The following is an 18,765-nucleotide window of genomic DNA, read 5'->3' on the forward strand; positions in this document are numbered from 1 at the left end:
AGAAGGTGCTCAGAGATCAGAGGAAGACCCCAGACAGCACAGACAGAGGAACATCACACCATGAAGACTCTGTGCCTGACACTGGGACTGCTGCTGCTGTCAGCCTGCTGCAATACCATGCGTAAGTCTGCTGCTCCAGCCTCTCTACTCTGAAACAGTGCTGTTGTAACTACTTACATCAGGGCTTAAAATTTGGCGCGGGATTGCGAGATTCGCGCATCTTTTTGGAAATCCCCGCATATTTTCAATTTATAAAGGGGGAGTAATCCCGCAATGGTTTACGCCAGGGGTCACACAACGAGAGGAGGTGCGGTGCTGACTTCACTATAACTTGTCTGGCCCGGGGGCGGTGAGTTAACACAGAGCGCGCTCCCGAGGCGCGTGGACGAGTAAAAATTACATGAATGAGATTATCATGCCAAGGTAGTGATCTCAAATGGACTTATTCTTTGACTATATTAGGTCGCTCAGTTGGTCCACAAAAAGTTCACCACCCTTTGGCGGCCACAGTTTTCGCCCTAGGAGGCAGAAATTGGGCATGGAGGTCAAGTGTGTGTGTGTGTGTGTGTGTGTGTGGTCATGCCAAATGGCTAAAAGGGGGCAGCAGTGGGGGTGCAAATTAAGGGTGGCAGAGGTAGGCTGCACCTGCCATCCTGCATTCTATTCCATTATATTTGGAGTTGTCACCTGATGCCTGTATTTTGTGTTTTCCTTTACATAAGACATTTCTACCATAAATTGATGCAGAAAAGGCATAAATTGGTATATGAAAAAAATCATCACAATGCAGGAAATGAATTGTTTGAGGAGCCCCCAAACCCCCCACCTAATGTGTCCCCCTCACAGAATTGTGAGAACCAAGAGATAGGCCTGTGGAAAAACGTCCACTATTTTCATACAGGATCATGAAGTGCTGTTTTTTGGTTGTCTTTATTGTTATGTATTTTGTCTTTATTGTCATACATTGTGTAATGTATGACATGTAATGATTGTGTGTGACGGAAAAAGAAGAAAAAGAAGAAGAAAAGGTAGCCGAAGATTTTTCATACGGGATCACAAAGTGCTGTTTTTTGGTTGTCTTTATTGTTATGTATTTTGTCTTGTATTTGTCTTTATTGTCATACATTGCGCAGGCTATGGATAATTATATTGTATGACGGAAAAAGAAAAGAAAGTATTATAAAGGTAGCCAATATCCAATTTAATTTACCTGGCTTTGGCTCAGGAGGTAGGGCACCTCCATTCTGCATGTTTTTTTTTTAAATCAATTATTTGATTTACTTTACAAAATTTAAAATAAAACACACAAGCGAAAACCTAACAGATGAGACTACAACACAGTATCTACAATACTAAACACTACATTACATCATAAGAACACTCTTCCACCCGCAGGACCCAGCGTCTCAGCAGCCACAAATATTGATAATAAAAGATAAAAGATGTATTTCTATTAGGTTTGATCAGCAGACATTATCACACAGACACATGATACATCACTTAAAGACTGGACATTTTATATAGACTTATACATGAATACCGGTATTTACATGGACTCGACTACATGTCACTTTAAAAGGTCTTTTAGAGAAAGAAAAGTGCCAATGGGTGTGGACAGAAGTCACAATAGAATTATCTCTGAGTTTAATTTGTGGTAATCTTCGAGGTGTGAGATAAGACCTGATGTGAATAAATGTATAACATAATTTGTCAGTGCACGCAACCAAGTTGCCCTACTCAGGAGCCACATTGACCCAAAAAAAATCTTTGCAAGAGCCACAATCCAAGAAAGTGCCTTTCCTCCCTTTATTTTTGTAAGATTTTTATTAATTTATTTATGTATTTAAAGTAGGACTTAAAAGAGCCACAACTACCCATAAATGAGCCGCATGCGGCTAGAGAGCCTTGGGTTGAGTATCACTGGGTGGATTATTGGATTTCTTGTAAAAACTGTATATTAACAGATATAGTACTACAAATGATTTGAACAAGGATGTTTTTATATTATCATAAGAAACTGACATGCTAAAAAGGTTATGACTCCATTGCCAGATTGTTAATATCTATACATTGATCGCCGTGTCTTTCACAGCTGCAGGAGCCAACACACCGGGAGAATGCTGTTTCCAATTCTCCACGATGAAGATCCCGAAACCCAGGATTACCGACATTAAGAAGACCGACAGCAGATGCCGGCAAAATGCATTTGTGTATGTCTGCTTCACTCTCTAACACTTGTACAATCCAGAGTGTAGCTGTGAGGTGGTTTCCAGGATTTTCCATGACTTCCAAGGTGGTTCCAGCACTTGATGACCTGCCCATGACCTTCCCCGGATCAAACCCACCGCCATGCAAAATTTCAGTCCAATCCTACCACGCACGCACGCACGCACACACACACAACTTTATTATAGATCAGTATAATGGCATATAACAATTATAACCATCATAAATACTACTAACCACAATAATCAAACAATCATACACATGTAGGCATCAGTTTTTCTTGGGTCCTGGATTAATAGCAACATAATGCCATATAAAAATTTGATCAAATGAGTTTATGGTTTTAGCAGAGATCTAACTGTGATGTTGATGAATTTTCTCCCTTGTCTCTTTACTTTTTGAACCTCTGCAGGGTCCACACTGTCGCAGGCAAACAGTTCTGCTACAGCCACCATGTGGTGTGGGTGCAGACACTTTTCAACCAACTGCAACAGGCCTAGGACCATCAGCTGTTGTGTTTAACGGCCAAAATATCATGCATGATGCCTCTGTCTGACATTATCTTATGCACTCTTTATTGATAGCATTTTATTAAAATGGAAACATTTGTATTTTAAAATGCATTATTTTTCTAATAGTGTTATCCATTTTAATGAGCAATGAATTATTGTAAAAATAGAATATAAACATCAATAGAGCCATGTTTGGCTACATTCTGAGTTATAGTCAGTTTTTCTCTGCTGTATCCTGTTACTATTTGCTGCTGCAGTGACCAAAGTTCCTGATGGGGATCATTAAAGTTTCATCGCATCATAAAACATACTCATATATGCATTTATTACATGTGTGGTGGCCTGGGAGAACCCTTCACATGTCACTGCTACACATTGTTGGTAATGAGCCAAAGAAGGTAGAAAATGAGTTTTGCAACTATTTGAGTGATTTGGTTACTTTCATCTCCGTAGTACATTATGGCGAATCATTATTTTCCTAAAACTAAAGGAAAAGTATTTATGTTTATGTTTTTGGTGGAATGCCACTGTAGAAAATATGGTGTGGAATGTTTCAAGCTGGGGTGTCAAAGTCATTTTAGTTCACTGGTCACATGAGACCCAATGCGACAAAACCTGAAACGTTTCCTGTTTCTTTTAGTGTAAATAATTAAGCCTACAGGTACATTTTAAGAACACGGTTACACATAGGGTTATCAGCCACCATGTGCCCATCATATCAAATCTACTGTCTGTGACTGCATTCCAATTGATGACAACACAGAGAACTACAAGTCTTTACCTCTCACTAAGTTGCAATGGCTTCAAATCAGCTTCAGCAAGTTGGTGGAAATTTACTGCCATGTTTTATATGATCATTAAATTAATCTTCATGGATTAGATTAGATTAATAATAATAAAGTAATAATAATAGACAGATTTAGTATTGGCTATGGACAGATTTTGGACAGATGTTTCATCTCATCTTCACTTTGTCAGGTGGGCGGTGTCGTGTGTCCCATCCCTTCAAGCTGCCAACCCAAACTAGCAACACACTCTGCTAACTGCTAACTGGCTGCTGGGGGCTTCAAAAGGTGGAGACTTTTTCATGAATATGCATATTGAGAGATACTGAGAGTATATGACTGTGATGCAGCAGCTAGAAGGTGCTCACAGATCAGAGGAAGACCTCAGAGGAACATCATCACACCATGAAGACTCTGGGCCTGACACTGGGACTGCTGCTGCTGCTCTCAGGCTGCTGCAATGCCATTCGTAAGTCTGCTGCTCCAGCCTCTCTACTCTGCTTTGTCGTGATATACTTACATGAATGAAATTATCATATACCTGCAGAATTCTACATTAAGACTCCATGCCAAGATAGTGATCTCAAATAGCTTTTGATTCTCTTTGACTATATTAGGTCGCTCAGTTGGTCCACAAAAAGTTCACCACCCTTTGGCGGCCACAGTTTTCGCCCTATAGGAGGCTGAAATTTGGCATGGAGGTCAAGTGTGTGTGTGTGTGTGTGTGTGTGTGTGTTCATGCCAAATGGCTAAAAGGGGGCAGCAGTGGGGGTGCAAATTAAGAAATGCAGGGTAGCAGAGCTACAGGCTGCACCTGTCATCCTGCATTCTATTCCATTATATTTGGAGTTGTCACCTGATGCCTGTATTTTGTGTTTTCCTTTACATAAGACATTTCTACCATAAATTGATGCAGAAAAGGCATAAATTGGTGTATGAAAAAAATCACCACAATGCAGGAAATGAATTGTTTGAGGAGCCCCCAGACCCCCCATCTAATGTGTCCACCTCAGAGAATTGTGATAAAGAGCCAAGAGATAGGCCTGTGGAAAAACATCCTCTATTTTCATACAGGATCACGAAGTGCTGTTTTTTGGTTGTCTTTATTGTTATGTATTTTGTCTTGTATTTGTCTTTATTGTCATACATTGCGTAAGCTATGGATGATTATATTGTATGACGGAAAAATAAAAATAAATAAAATAAAGTATTATAATAAGGTAGCCGATATCCAATTTAACTTACTGTGGCTCAGGAGGTATAGGGCACCTTCATTCTGCATGTTGTTTTTTTTGTTTTTTTTTTTTTACGAATTATTTTATTTACTTTACAAAATTTTAAATAAAATACACAAGAGAAAACCTAACAGATGAGACTACAACACTAACTAATACCAAACGCTACATTACGTCACAACAACACTCTCCCACCCGCACCCCCACCCAGTGTCTCAGCAGCCACAAATATTGATAATAAAAGACAGATTTATTTCTATTATGTTTGAGCAGCAGACATTATCCCACAGACACCTCCCCACCCCCCCTTGATACATCACTTAATGACTGGACATTTTACATAGACTTATTACATGAATATTTACATGGACTCGACTATGTCACTTTAGAAGGTCTTTAACTTTGCACTTTATAATTTATAAATATAAGAAATATTAGAATATGAGTAGAATTACGGAACATTAATACTCATCATTGTATGTTTAGTAACGTAATGATGTACACTATATTTATGTTAATGTAATGTACATTTATATTATATAGTGCTTGCACTGTTCACTGTTGCTTTTGACCGTGCTCAAAGACACTTTACAAACACAGGATAAAACAACTTTAATAAAGAGAGAAAAATATTAAAATAGATGAGAGAGGGATAAAATATTATAGGTCAAAAGCAACAGTGAAAAGGTGGGTTTTGAAGGCTTTTTCTTTGTGGAAAGATGACATTAGAGTATGAAAGACAATGAGTTTTGCCCTGTCAGAGCCCGCCCCTGTCACAGCTTTAGCAAAGAGATACATACAGCACCTGTGATGCTTGTCAAAGTATAAATGTTATGATCATATTCAAACTGACAGTGACATAGAGATTTACAATGGTGAGCATTTCTTCGCCTTTACCAGTGGGAGGGCCTGCTTCATATTTTGCTATTGATCGCTGCGCTGCATATACTGCACAAAGACAAATTCCTCAGTTGTAACATATTTACTCACTATGAATATACTATCTTGAATCTTGAATAATGTGTTTTGGCATAATGTAATAATCTCTGAGTTTCATTTGTGGTAATCTTCGAGGTATGAGATAAGACCAAATTTATAATATATCAATTTGATGGTCTGTCAGTGGTATGCAACCAAGTTGCCCTACTCAGGAGCCACATTGACAATAAATACATAAATACATAAATAAAACATCTTTATTTATGTATTTTAAGTAGGACTGAAAAGAGCCACAACTACCCATAGGAGCCACATGTCGCTCTAAAGCGTTGGGTTGAGTATCAATGGGTGGATTATTGGATTTCCTTGTAAAAACGGTATATTAACACCGTACTACAAATGATTTGAACAAGAATGTTTTTATATTATCATAAGAAACTGACATGCTAAAAAGGTTATGACTCCATTGCCAGATTGTTAATAACTACATTGATTGCCATGTCTTTCACAGATGGATCCAATACGATGGCAATATGCTGTTTTCAATTCGAGAGAGCAAAGATCCCGAAAAACAAGATTACCAACATTGAGGTCATCGACAGCAGATGCCAGAACCCGGCATTTGTGTATGTCTGCTTCACTCTAACACTTGTCCAATCCATAAATTAATCATAAGACATTTTCAAGTAAATGTCTGTTATGCTGCTCTATTGCTAACTGATATAACACAATAACCATTCGACCTATAGGTGCAAAATTGCCTGCTCATGTAAAATTAAATAAATGTAATATTTCAGACAAAGATTACATACTAGCAATGTACCTGGCGTTGCCCGGGTTAAATAGGCACAAAGCAATACAACTGCACCTTCCTTTTGCTTAGCCAGAAGTGATGGTGGTTTCTAGGACTTTCCAGATGGTTTCCAGGACTTTACAACATGTCCATGACTTTAGCCAGATCATAACCCACCACCATGCAAAATGTCAGCCCAATCTGACCTGGGGTGTAGGCATGCATTAAAGAAACATGCAGACACGCACGCACATGCACACGCGCACACACACACACACACACACACACACACACACGACACACACACACACACACGACACACACACACACACACACACACACACACACACACACACACACACACACACACACACACACACGTGTGGTTTCCAGACCAAAATTTCAATCCAGAAGGCCGCCATATTCGCATAACGCGATCAGCCGGTGACGTCAGTCAAGTTCAAGTATGACGTCAGTTATGACGTCAGTTCATCCAAGTACATATAGCGAGGGTTCTACGTCACTTCCCTCTCTGGCGGATCATAGCAGTGGCTGGCATCACGGCTGTTCATCTCCTCTGAAGCTGTTGTTTTGCCCCACCCACCTGCAACACACGCACGCACGCACGCACGCACACACACACACACACATGCACACAACCTCAACTTTATTATAGATCAGCATAATAACATTATCACAAGTATAACCATTATAACCACAATAAACAAACAATCATACACATATTCGCATCAGCATTTTCTTAGGTCCTGGATTAATAGCAACATATTGCTGTATAAAAATGAGATCAAATGAGTTTTAACAGAGATCTAACTGTGATGTTGATGAATTTTCTCCCTTGTCTCTTTACTTTTTTAACCTCTGCAGGGTCCACACTGTCGCAGGCAAACAGTTCTGCTACAGCCACCGTGTGCAGTGGGTGCAGACACTTTACAACCAACAGCAACAGGCCTAGGACCAGCAGCTGTCGTGTTTAACGGCCAAAATATCATGCATGATGTCTCTGTCTGACATTAGCTTATGCACTCTTTATTGATAGCATTTGATTAAAATTGAAACATTTGTATTTTAAAATGCATTATTATTGTAACAGTGTTATCCATTGAATGGATTGTATTCATTGAATGAACAATCAATTATTGTAAAACTAGAATATAAACATCAATAGTGCCTTGTTTGGCTACATTCTGAATTATAGTCAGTTTTTCTCTGCTGTATCCTGTTACTATTTGCTGCTGCAGTGACCAAAGTTCCTGATGGGGATCATTAAAGTTTCATCGCATCATAAAACATACTCATATATGCATTTATTAAATGTGCGGTGGCCTGGGAGAACCCTTCACATGTCACTGCTACACATTGTTGGCAATGAGTCAAAGAAGGTAGAAAATGAGTTTTGCAACTATTTGAGTGATTTGGTTACTTTCATCTCCGTAGTATATCATGGCAAATCATTATTTTCCTAAAACAAAAGTATTTATGTTTATGTTTTTGGTGGAATGCCACTGTAGAAAATATGGTGTGGAATGTTTCAAGCTGGGGTGTCAAAGTCATTTTAGTTCACTGGTCACATGAGACCCAATTTGGTCTTAAGTGGGCGACAAAACCTGAAACTTTTCCTGTTTCCTTTAGTGTAATTAAGTAATTAAGCCTACAGGTACATTTTAAGAACACGGTTACACATAGGGTTATCAGCCACCATATGCCCATCATATCAAATCTACTGTCTGTGACTGCATTCCTAACACAGATAACTATAGCCTATGTCTTTACCTCTCACTAAGTTGCAATGGCTTCCTATCAGCTTCAGCAAATTAATAACAGTGTTCCTGATAAGGAATCAAACCTTCACTTCACTCATCATGGCAGGTGCTGATGGTGCAGAAGCTGTGATATCATCTCAAGTGTTGAGCTCCTGAAACATCACACATTAGAATTCAGGCCTTGGGATTAAGCCCAGAAAATGATGTTCCAACTCACTGAGCTGTCTTCAAACCATCTCTTCCATACAGATTATACTGTCTATTGACAATGTGTTTATGTTAAAATGTTAAAATAAATGATACTTGAATACTACTTGACTCACAGGAGCGTTACATAGCGTGCAAACAGATAGTATCAAGAGATGCTGCTGGTCTGTGGTATTGTGCAGGTTTATCTTCACATCTTGATGGTGGCGTGTCAACAGTCAGCCATATTGGTGATTGAAAAGTTGGTGGAAATTTACTGCCATGTTTTATATGATCATGAAGTTAATCTTCATGGATTAGATTAGATTAATCTTTAATTGGTTAAGGGAAATTGGATAAGGCAGATATGAGCATATATGAGATATGAGCAAGTACTTTTTTTTAGCACGAGTATATTTGAGCATTTTCTTTTTTGCATACATGCAACATACATACATATCATGTGATCTACAGCAACCTCAAGAAATACTGAGCTCAGGTGTGACTTTGAAGATAGTGAGTACAGAAGAACATGGCAGAAGCAATGGACATGATTTTCATCTTAACTGTTTTGATATCTGCTGAAAGTAATAATAATAGACAGATTTAGTATTGGCTATGGACAGATTTTGGACAGATGTTTCATCTCATCTTCACTCTGTCAGGTGGGCGGTGTCGTGTGTCCCATCCCTTCAAGCTGCCAACCCAAACTAGCCACACACTCTGCTAACTGCTAACTGGCTGCTGGGGGCTTCAAAAGGTGGAGACTTCTTCATGAATATGCATATTGAGAGATACTGAGAGTATATGACTGTGATGCAGCAGCTAGAAGGTGCTCAGAGATCAGAGGAAGACCTCAGACAGCACAGACAGAGAGGAACATCACACCATGAAGACTCTGTGCCTGACACTGGGACTGCTGCTGCTGCTCTCAGGCTGCTGCAATGCAGCACTACTGGGTAAGTCTGCTGCTCCAGTCTCTGTACTCTGCTTTGTCCTGATATACTTACATGAATGAAATGATCATATACCTGCAGAATTCTACATTAAGACTCCATGTGAAGGTAGTGATCTCAAGTAGCTTTTGATTCTCTTTGACTATATTAGGTCGCTCAGTTGGTCCACAAAAAGTTCACCACCCTTTGGCGGCCACAGTTTTCGCCCTATAGGAGGCTGAAATTTGGCATGGAGGTCAGGTGTGTGTGTGTGTGTGTGTGTGTGTGTGTGTGTGTGTGTGTGTTCATGCCAAATGGCTAAAAGGGGGCAGCAGTGGGGGTGCAAATTAAGAAATGCAGGGTAGCAGAACTACAGGCTGCACCTGCCATCCTGCATTCTATTCCATTATATTTGGAGTTGTCACCTGATGCCTGTATTTTGTGTTTTCCTTTACATAAGACATTTCTACCATAAATTGATGCAGAAAAGGCATAAATTGGTGTATGAAAAAAATCACCACAATGCAGGAAATGAATTGTTTGAGGAGCCCCCAAACCCCCCATCTAATGTGTCCCCCTCAAAGAATTGTGATAAAGAGCCAAGAGATAGGCCCGTGGAAAAACATCCTCTATTTTCATACAGGATCATGAAGTGCTGTTTTTTGGTTGTCTTTATTGTTATGTATTTTATCTTGTATTTGTCTTTATTGTCATACATTGCGTAGGCTATGGATGATTATATTGTATGACGGAAAAATAAAAATAAATAAAAGTATTATAATAAGGTAGCCGATATCCAATTTAACTTACAGGAGGTATAGGGCACCTTCATTCTGCATGTTTTTTTTTTACGAATTATTTTATTTACTTTACAAAATTTTAAATAAATAAACAATAACACTCTCCCACCCGCACCCCCACCCAGCGTCTCAGCAGCCACAAATATTGATAATAAAAGGCAGATTTATTTCTATTATGTTTGATCAGCAGACATTATCCCACAGACACCTCCCCTTGATACATCACTTAATGACTGGACATTTTACATAGACTTATTACATGAATATTTACATGGACTCGACTATGTCACTTTAGAAGGTCTTTAACTTTGCACTTTATAATTTATAAATATAAGAAATATTAGAATATGAGTAGAATTACGGAACATTAATACTCATCATTGTATGTTTAGTAATGTAATGATGTACACTATATTTATGTTAATGTATGTACATTTATATTATATAGCGCTTGCACCGTTCGCTGTTGCTTTTGACCGTGCTCAAAGACACGATAAAACAACTTTAATAAAGAGAGAAAAATATAAAAATAGATGAGAGAGGGATAAAATATTATAGGTCAAAAGCAACAGTGAAAAGGTGGGTTTTGAAGGCTTTTTCTCTGTGGAAAGATGACATTAGAGTATGAAAGACAATGAGTTTTGCCCTGTCAGAGCCCGCCCCTGTCACAGCTTTAGCAAAGAGATACATACAGCACCTGTGATGCTCGTCAAAGCATAAATGTTATGATCATATTCAGACTGACAGTGACATAGAGATTTACAATGGTGAGCATTTCTTCGCCTTTACCACTGGGAGGGCCTGCTTCATATTTTGCTATTGAGCGCTGCGCTGCATATACTGCACAAAGACAAATTCCTCGTTTGTAACATATTTACTCACTATGAATATACTATCTTGAATCTTGAATAATGTGTTTTGGCATAATGTAATAATCTCTGACTTTCATTTGTGGTAATCTTCGAGGTATGAGATAAGACCTGTGAACAAATTTATAATATATCAATTTGATGGTCTGTCAGTGGTACGCAACCAAGTTGCCCTACTGAGGAGCGACATTGACAATAAATACATAAATACATAAATAAAACATCTTTATGTATTTTAAGTAGGACTGAAAAGAGCCACAACTACCCATAGGAGCCACATGTGGCTCTAAAGCGTCGGGTTGAGTATATGGGTGGATTATTGGATTGCCTTGTAAAAACGGTATATTAACATCACAGATGTAGTACTACAAATGATTTGAACAAGAATGTTTTTATCTTATCATAAGAAACTGACATGCTAAAAAGCTTATGACTCCATTGCCAGATTGTTAATAACTACATTGATTGCCATGTCTTTCACAGAGGCAGCCAATACGATGGTGGGATCATGCTGTTTCCAATTCTCCACAACAAGGATCCCGAAAATCAAGATTACCGACATTGAGAAGAGCGACAGCAGATGCCAGAACCAGGCATTTGTGTATGTCTGCTTCACTCTAACACTTGTCCAATCCATAAATTAATCATAAGACATTTTCAAGTAAATGTCTGTTATGCTGCTCTATTGCTAACTGATATAACACAATAACCATTCGACCTATAGGTGCAAAATTGCCTGCTCATGTAAAATTAAATAAATGTAATATTTCAGACAAAGATTACATACTAGCAATGTACCTGGCGTTGCCCGGGTTAAATAGGCACAAAGCAATACAACTGCACCTTCCTTTTGCTTAGCCAGAAGTGATGGTGGTTTCTAGGACTTTCCAGATGGTTTCCAGGACTTTACAACATGTCCATGACTTTAGCCAGATCATAACCCACCACCATGCAAAATGTCAGCCCAATCTGACCTGGGGTGTAGGCATGCATTAAAGAAACATGCAGACACGCACGCACATGCACACGCGCACACACACACACACGACACACACACACACACACACACACACACACACACACACACACACACACACACACACACACACACACACACACACGCACACACACACACACACACACGTGTGGTTTCCAGACCAAAATTTCAATCCAGAAGGCCGCCATATTCGCATAACGTGATCAGCCGGTGACGTCAGTCAAGTTCAAGTATGATGTCAGTTATGACGTCAGTTCATCCTAGTACATATAGCGAGGGTTCTACGTCACCTCCCTCTCTGGCGGATCATAGCAGTGGCTGGCATCACGGCTGTTCATCTCCTCTGAAGCTGTTGTTTTGCCCCACCCACCTGCAACACACACACACACACGCATGCAGGCATGCACGCACGCACACACACACACACATGCACACAACCTCAACTTTATTATAGATCAGCATAATAACATTATCACAAGTGTAACCATTATAACCACAATAAACAAACAATCATACACATATTCGCATCAGCATTTTCTTAGGTCCTGGATTAATAGCAACATATTGCTGTATAAAAATGAGACCAAATGAGTTTTAGCAGAGATCTAACTGTGATGTTGATGAATTTTCTCCCTTGTGTCTTTACTTTTTGACCCCATGCAGGGTCCACACTGCCGCAGGCAAAAAGTTCTGCTTCAGCCACCATGTGGAGTGGGTGCAGACACATTACAACCAACTGCAACAGGCCTAGGACCAGCAGCTGTCATGTTTAACGGCCAAAATATCCTGCATGATGTCTCTGTCTGACATTAGCTTATGCACTCTTTATTGATAGCATTTTATTAAAATTGAAACATTTGTATTTTAAAATGCATTATTATTGTAACAGTGTTATCCATTGAATGGATTGTATTCATTTAATGAACAATCAATTATTGTAAAACTAGAATATAAACATCAATAGTGCCTTGTTTGGCTACATTCTGAATTATAGTCAGTTTTTCTCTGCTGTATCCTGTTACTATTTGCTGCTGCAAGTTCCTGATGGGGATCATTAAAGTTTCATCGCATCATAAAACATACTCATATATGCATTTATTACATGTGTGGTGACCTGGGAGAACCCTTCACATGTCACTGCTACACATTGTTGGCAATGAGTCAAAGAAGGTAGAAAATGAATTTTGCAACTATTTGAGTGATTTGGTTACTTTCATCTCCGTAGTACATCATGGCAAATCATTATTTTCCTAAAACTAAAGGAAAAGTATTAATTTTTTATGTTTTTGGTGGAATGCCATTGTAGAAAATATGGTGTGGAATGTTTTAAGCTGGGGTGTCAAAGTCATTTTAGTTCACTGGTCACATGGGACACAATTTGGTCTCAAGTGGGCCAGACAAAACCTGAAACTTTTCCTGTTTCCTTTAGTGTAATTAAGTAATTAAGCCTACAGGTACATTTTAAGAACACGGTTACACATAGGGTTATCAGCCACCATATGCCCATCATATCAAATCTACTGTCTGTGACTGCATTCCCAACACAGATAACTATAGCCTATATGTCTTTTGCAATGGCTTCCTATCAGCTTCAGCAAATTAATAACAGTGTTCCCGATAAGGAATCAAACCTTCACTTCACTCATCATGGCAGGTGCTGATGGTGCAGAAGCTGTGATATCATCTCAAGTGTTGAGCTCCTGAAACATCACACATTACAATTCAGGCCTTGGGATTAAGCCCAGCATATTATGTTCCAACTCACTGAGCTGTCTTCAAACCATCTCTTCCATACAGATTATACTGTCTATTTACAATGTGTTTATGTTAAAATGTTAAAATAAATGATACTTGAATACTACTTGAATCGCAGGAGCGTTACATAGCATGCAAACAGATAGCATCAAGAGATGCTGCTGGTCTGTGGTATTGTGCAGGTTTATCTTCACATCTTGATTGTGGCGTGTGAACAGTCAGCCATATTGGTGATTGAAAAGTTGGTGGAAATTTACTGCCATGTTTTATATGATCATGAAGTTAATCTTCATGGATTAGATTAGATTAGATTAGATGAATCTTTAATTGGTTAAGGGAAATTGGATAAGGCAGATATGAGCATATATGAGATATGAGCAGTACTTTTTTTAGCACGAGTATATTTGAGCATTTTCTTTTTTGCATACATGCAACATACAGTACATACGTATCATGTGATCTACAGCAACCTCAAGAAATACTGAGGTCAGGTGTGACTTTGAAGACAGTGAGTGAGTACAGAAGAACATGGCCGAAGCAATGGACATGATTTTCATCTTAACTGTTTTGATATCTGTTGAAAGTAATAATAATGGACAGATTTAGTATTGGCTATGGACAGATTTTGGACAGATGTTTCATCTCATCTTCACTCTGTCAGGTGGGCGGTGTCGTGTGTCCCATCCCTTCAAGCTTCCTGTCAACCCAAACTAGCAACACGCTCTGCTAACTGCTAACTGGCTGCTGGTGGCATCAAAAGGTGGAGACTTCTTCATGAATATGCATATTGAGAGAAACTGAGAGTATATGACTGTGAAGCAGCAGCTAGAAGGTGCTCACAGATCAGAGGAAGACCTCAGAGGAACATCACACCATGAAGACTCTGTGCCTGACACTGGGACTGCTGCTGCTGCTCTCAGGCTGCTGCAATGCCACGCGTAAGTCTGCTGCTCCAGTCTCTCTACTCTGCTTTGTCCTGATATACTTAGATGAATGAAATGATCATATACCTGCAGAATTCTACATTAAGACTCCATGCCAAGGTAGTGATCTCAAATAGCTTTTGATTCTCTTTGACTATATTAAGTCGCTCAGTTGGTCCACAAAAAGTTCACCACCCTTTGGCGGCCACAGTTTTCGCCCTATAGGAGGCTGAAATTTGGCATGGAGGTCAGGTGTGTGTGTGTGTGTGTGTGTGTGTGTGTGTGTGTGTGTGTGTGTGTTCATGCCAAATGGCTAAAAGGGGGCAGCAGTGGGGGTGCAAATTAAGAAATGCAGGGTAGCAGAACTACAGGCTGCACCTGCCATCCTGCATTATATTCCATTATATTTGGAGTTGTCACACATGATAAAACAACTTTAATAAAGAGAGAAAAATATTAAAGTAGATGAGAGATAAAATATTATAGGTCAAAAGCAACAGTGAAAAGGTGGGTTTTGAAGGCTTTTTATTTGTGGAAAGATGACATTAGAGTATGAAAGACAATGAGTTTTGCCCTGTCAGAGCCCGCCCCTGTCACAGCTTTAGCAAAGAGATACAGCACCTGTGATGCTCGTCAAAGTATAAATGTTATGATCATATTCAGACTGACAGTGACATAGAGTTTTACAATGGCGAGCATTTTTTTCCCCTTTACCACTGGGAGGGCCTGCTTCATATTTTGCTATTTGCTATGTGTGTTTGCTGTTGATCGCCACACTGCATACAAAGACATATTCCTCATTTGTAATTTACTCACTATGACTATTAAATTCATCTTGAATCTTGAATAATGTGTTTTGGCATAAACAATCTCTGAGTTTCATTTGTGGTAATCTTCGAGGTATGAAATAAGACCTGTGAACAAATTTATATATATATAATTTGATGGTCTGTCAGTGGTACGCAACCAAGTTGCCCTATCAAGAGCCACATTGACAATACATTTAAATTGTAAATAAATTGTAAATTGTAAATAAATAAATAAATAAAACATCTTTATTTATTTATTTAATTTATTTATATATTTTAAGTAGGACTGAAAAGAGCCACAACTACCCATAGGAGCCACATGTGGCTCTAAAGCGTCGGGTTGAGCATATGGGTGGATTATTGGATTTCCTTGTAAAAACGGTATATTAACACCACAGATGTAGTACTACAAATGATTTGAACAAGGATGTTTTTATATTATCATAAGAAACTGACATGCTAAAAGGTTATGACTCCATTGCCAGATTGTTAATAACTATACATTGATCGCCATGTCTTTTACAGCTGGAACCGATACACAGGTGGGATCATGCTGTTTTCAATTCTCCACGATAAGGATCCCGAAACCCAGGGTTACCAACATTGAGAAGACCGACAGCAGATGCCAGGAACAGGGATTTGTGTATGTCTGCTTCTCTCTCTAACACTTGTCCATCCATAAAGTTATCATAAGACATTTTCAAGTAAACGTCTGTTATGCTGCTCTATATAACACAATAACCATTCGACCTATAGGTGCAAAATTGCCTGCTTATGTAAAATTAAATAAATGTAATATTTCAGACAAAGATTACATACTAGCAATGTACCTGGCGTTGCCCGGGTTAAATAGGCGCAAATACAATTGCACCTTCCTTTTGCTTAGTCAGAAATGATGGTGGTTTCCAGGACTATCCAGATGGTTTCCAGGACTTTCCAACCTGTCCATGACTTTCGCCAGATCATAACCCACCACCATGCAAAATGTCAGCCAAATCTGACCTGGGGTGTGGGCATGCATTAAAGAAACATGCAGACACACGCACGCACACACACGCACACGCACACGCACACACACACACGTGTTTTCCAGGCCAAATCTCAATCAGAAGGCCGCCATATTCGCATAACCTGATCAGCCTGTGACGTCAGTCAAGTTCAAGTATGACATCAGTTATGACGTCAGTTGATGTTAGTTCATCCAAGTACAGATAGCGAGGGTTCTACATCACCTCCCTCTCTGGCGGATCATATCAGCGGCTGGCATCACGGCTGTTCATCTCATCTCATCTCATCTCATCATCTGAAGCTGTCCTCTAGAAGCTGTTGTTTCGCCCCACCCACCTGCAACACACACACACACACACACGCACAACTTCAACTTTATTATAGATCAGCATAATAATGTTATAACAAGTATAACCATTATAAATACTAACCACAATAAACAAACAATCATACACATATTCGCATCAGCTTTTTCTTAGGTCCTGGATTAATAGCAGCATATTGCTGTATAAAAATGAGACCAAATGAGTTTGAGCAGAGTGATGTTGATGAATTTTCTCCCTTGTCTCTTTACTTTTTGACCCCATGCAGGGTCCACACTGTCATAGGCAAACAGTCCTGCTACAGCCACCATGTGGAGTGGGTGCAGACACTTTACAACCAACTGCAACAGGCCTAGGACCAGCAGCTGTTGCAGTTGTTGTGACCAAAATGTCATGCATATCATCTCTGTCTGACATTAGCTTATGCTTATGCATTGTTTTTCTAATGGTGTTATCCATTTTAATGAACAATCAATTATTGTTAAAAATAGAATATAAACATCAATGCATTGTTTGGCTACATTATGAGTTATAGTCAGTTTTTCTCTGCTGTATCCTGTTACTATTTGCTGCTGCAGTGACCAAAGTTCCTGATGGGGATGATTAAAGTTTAATTGCATCATAAAACATACTCATATATGCATTTATCACATGTGTGGTGGCCTGGGAGAACCCTTCACGTCACTGCTACACATTGTTGGCAATGAGCCAAAGTGAGTAAGTAAAAATGTAAGTATTTTGAGTGATTTGGTTAAAACACGCCTTAAAGACCCCCCCTCCAGTCAGTGTACCTGTTTAACGGTTGTTCTTTTTAATTGCAGTTTTTTCAAATAGCTTTGTCATGTCATGTGACCCAGTCCATATCCAAAATCCATACCAGATATTACTGCTACACTGGATAAATGAGACACAACTCTTTTTATTGGATTTTAGTGCTGGTCATAGTGTAGTAATAATATCTTGTGTAGATACAGTATGGAGTCACTCGGTCACATGACATGGAAGCTATTGAACAAAATTATCTATTTTCCCATAAAAATAATATAAATTATTTGAAGCACTAAAATCCAATTGCCATCAAGATTCTAAATGAAAATGCCATATTTGATTTGTGAGACATTCAAAAGAACACTAGCACACCAAGGAAGATTAAGCATAACCTTCTCGTCTTTAATATTAATCATGTACAGTTATAGAGAGAACAGATGATAAGACAAAGAAGAGAAGTGGAAAACAGTGTACATATAAAAAAAGAAAATAATAATAAAAAAAATCCACCAAAATTCATATCTATAGCTTAACCAGGAGTTATCGGAAGGGGGAGTGGTTCAATAACAGGTTAAGGAACGGTCACAGATCTTTTTTTACTCAACTGAGATTTCTTTTTTACTTGGACCATGGAATTAACTTGTCTCTGGACTGCAGAGAAGATCTAGCGTATAAGAGAGCGGTCCTGAGAAGGTATAACTGTACCGATTGGCATAGAGTTGTGTGTGTATACAAACATGTATCCATTGATTCCTCTGACAGGATATAGGTAGAATGAAACGTGCTGTTATTCTAGGTTATGACATATTCAGCACCGCCCCCTCCCCCCCAAAAAAAACAGAGAGAAGAGAAGAAAGAAATGAATGTACAGGAACTGGCCATTGAGTAGGCTCTGTGTGTGTGCCATTAGACACATCCAAAGGAAATATGTGCAGCTGGTTTGTGAGCAGGTGTAAGTTTGATTTTGTCCCTTTAGTGGAGGGCCAAACATACGGCCCGGGGGGCAGAACCGGCCCGCCAGAGGTCCAATCCGACCCACAGAATGACTTTGCAAAATGTGAAAAGTCCATCAATCCATTTTTATGCAATTGTGAAGGCTAAGAGGTACTGTACTGTACCAG

At 39.1% G+C, this 18,765-nt stretch overlaps 4 protein-coding genes across 4 annotated transcripts; all 4 read left to right on the forward strand.

Moving 5' to 3' along the window:
* LOC310792537 (C-C motif chemokine 13-like) lies at positions 1-3,025 on the forward strand. Its single transcript, XM_083654225.1, has 3 exons — positions 1-121; positions 2,093-2,210; positions 2,639-3,025. The coding sequence occupies exons 1-3, from the start codon at positions 61-63 to the stop codon at positions 2,724-2,726; spliced, it is 267 nt and encodes an 88-aa protein (XP_083510351.1). The 5' UTR covers positions 1-60; the 3' UTR covers positions 2,727-3,025.
* Positions 3,026-3,869: 844 nt separating this feature from the next.
* Positions 3,870-7,700, forward strand: LOC310793212 (C-C motif chemokine 4-like). The gene is made up of 3 exons (XM_083654971.1): positions 3,870-3,992; positions 6,209-6,323; positions 7,376-7,700. The coding sequence occupies exons 1-3, from the start codon at positions 3,929-3,931 to the stop codon at positions 7,461-7,463; spliced, it is 267 nt and encodes an 88-aa protein (XP_083511097.1). The 5' UTR covers positions 3,870-3,928; the 3' UTR covers positions 7,464-7,700.
* A 1,601-nt stretch (positions 7,701-9,301) lies between these two features.
* Positions 9,302-13,131, forward strand: LOC310793328 (C-C motif chemokine 4-like). The gene is made up of 3 exons (XM_083655129.1): positions 9,302-9,416; positions 11,545-11,662; positions 12,722-13,131. The coding sequence occupies exons 1-3, from the start codon at positions 9,347-9,349 to the stop codon at positions 12,807-12,809; spliced, it is 276 nt and encodes a 91-aa protein (XP_083511255.1). The 5' UTR covers positions 9,302-9,346; the 3' UTR covers positions 12,810-13,131.
* A 1,522-nt stretch (positions 13,132-14,653) lies between these two features.
* On the forward strand, positions 14,654-17,470 carry LOC310793331 (C-C motif chemokine 4-like). Its single transcript, XM_083655131.1, has 3 exons — positions 14,654-14,751; positions 16,071-16,188; positions 17,145-17,470. The coding sequence occupies exons 1-3, from the start codon at positions 14,688-14,690 to the stop codon at positions 17,230-17,232; spliced, it is 270 nt and encodes an 89-aa protein (XP_083511257.1). The 5' UTR covers positions 14,654-14,687; the 3' UTR covers positions 17,233-17,470.
* The last annotated feature ends 1,295 nt before the right edge of the window (positions 17,471-18,765 follow it).

This window comes from Poromitra crassiceps (assembly GCF_964638095.1).
Source record: "Poromitra crassiceps genome assembly, chromosome: 18".
Taxonomy (NCBI): Eukaryota; Metazoa; Chordata; class Actinopteri; order Beryciformes; family Melamphaidae; genus Poromitra; species Poromitra crassiceps.

Coding starts and splice junctions, on each gene's coding strand:
- LOC310793328 (XM_083655129.1), top strand. CDS start 9,347: ATGAAGACTCTGTGCCTGACACTGGGACTGCTGCTGCTGCTCTCAGGC. Junction 9,417..11,544: donor CTGCAATGCAGCACTACTGG/GTAAGTCTGCTG, acceptor TGTCTTTCACAG/AGGCAGCCAATACGATGGTG. Junction 11,663..12,721: donor TGCCAGAACCAGGCATTTGT/GTATGTCTGCTT, acceptor GACCCCATGCAG/GGTCCACACTGCCGCAGGCA.
- LOC310793331 (XM_083655131.1), top strand. CDS start 14,688: ATGAAGACTCTGTGCCTGACACTGGGACTGCTGCTGCTGCTCTCAGGC. Junction 14,752..16,070: donor AGGCTGCTGCAATGCCACGC/GTAAGTCTGCTG, acceptor TGTCTTTTACAG/CTGGAACCGATACACAGGTG. Junction 16,189..17,144: donor TGCCAGGAACAGGGATTTGT/GTATGTCTGCTT, acceptor GACCCCATGCAG/GGTCCACACTGTCATAGGCA.
- LOC310793212 (XM_083654971.1), top strand. CDS start 3,929: ATGAAGACTCTGGGCCTGACACTGGGACTGCTGCTGCTGCTCTCAGGC. Junction 3,993..6,208: donor AGGCTGCTGCAATGCCATTC/GTAAGTCTGCTG, acceptor TGTCTTTCACAG/ATGGATCCAATACGATGGCA. Junction 6,324..7,375: donor TGCCAGAACCCGGCATTTGT/GTATGTCTGCTT, acceptor TAACCTCTGCAG/GGTCCACACTGTCGCAGGCA.
- LOC310792537 (XM_083654225.1), top strand. CDS start 61: ATGAAGACTCTGTGCCTGACACTGGGACTGCTGCTGCTGTCAGCCTGC. Junction 122..2,092: donor AGCCTGCTGCAATACCATGC/GTAAGTCTGCTG, acceptor TGTCTTTCACAG/CTGCAGGAGCCAACACACCG. Junction 2,211..2,638: donor TGCCGGCAAAATGCATTTGT/GTATGTCTGCTT, acceptor GAACCTCTGCAG/GGTCCACACTGTCGCAGGCA.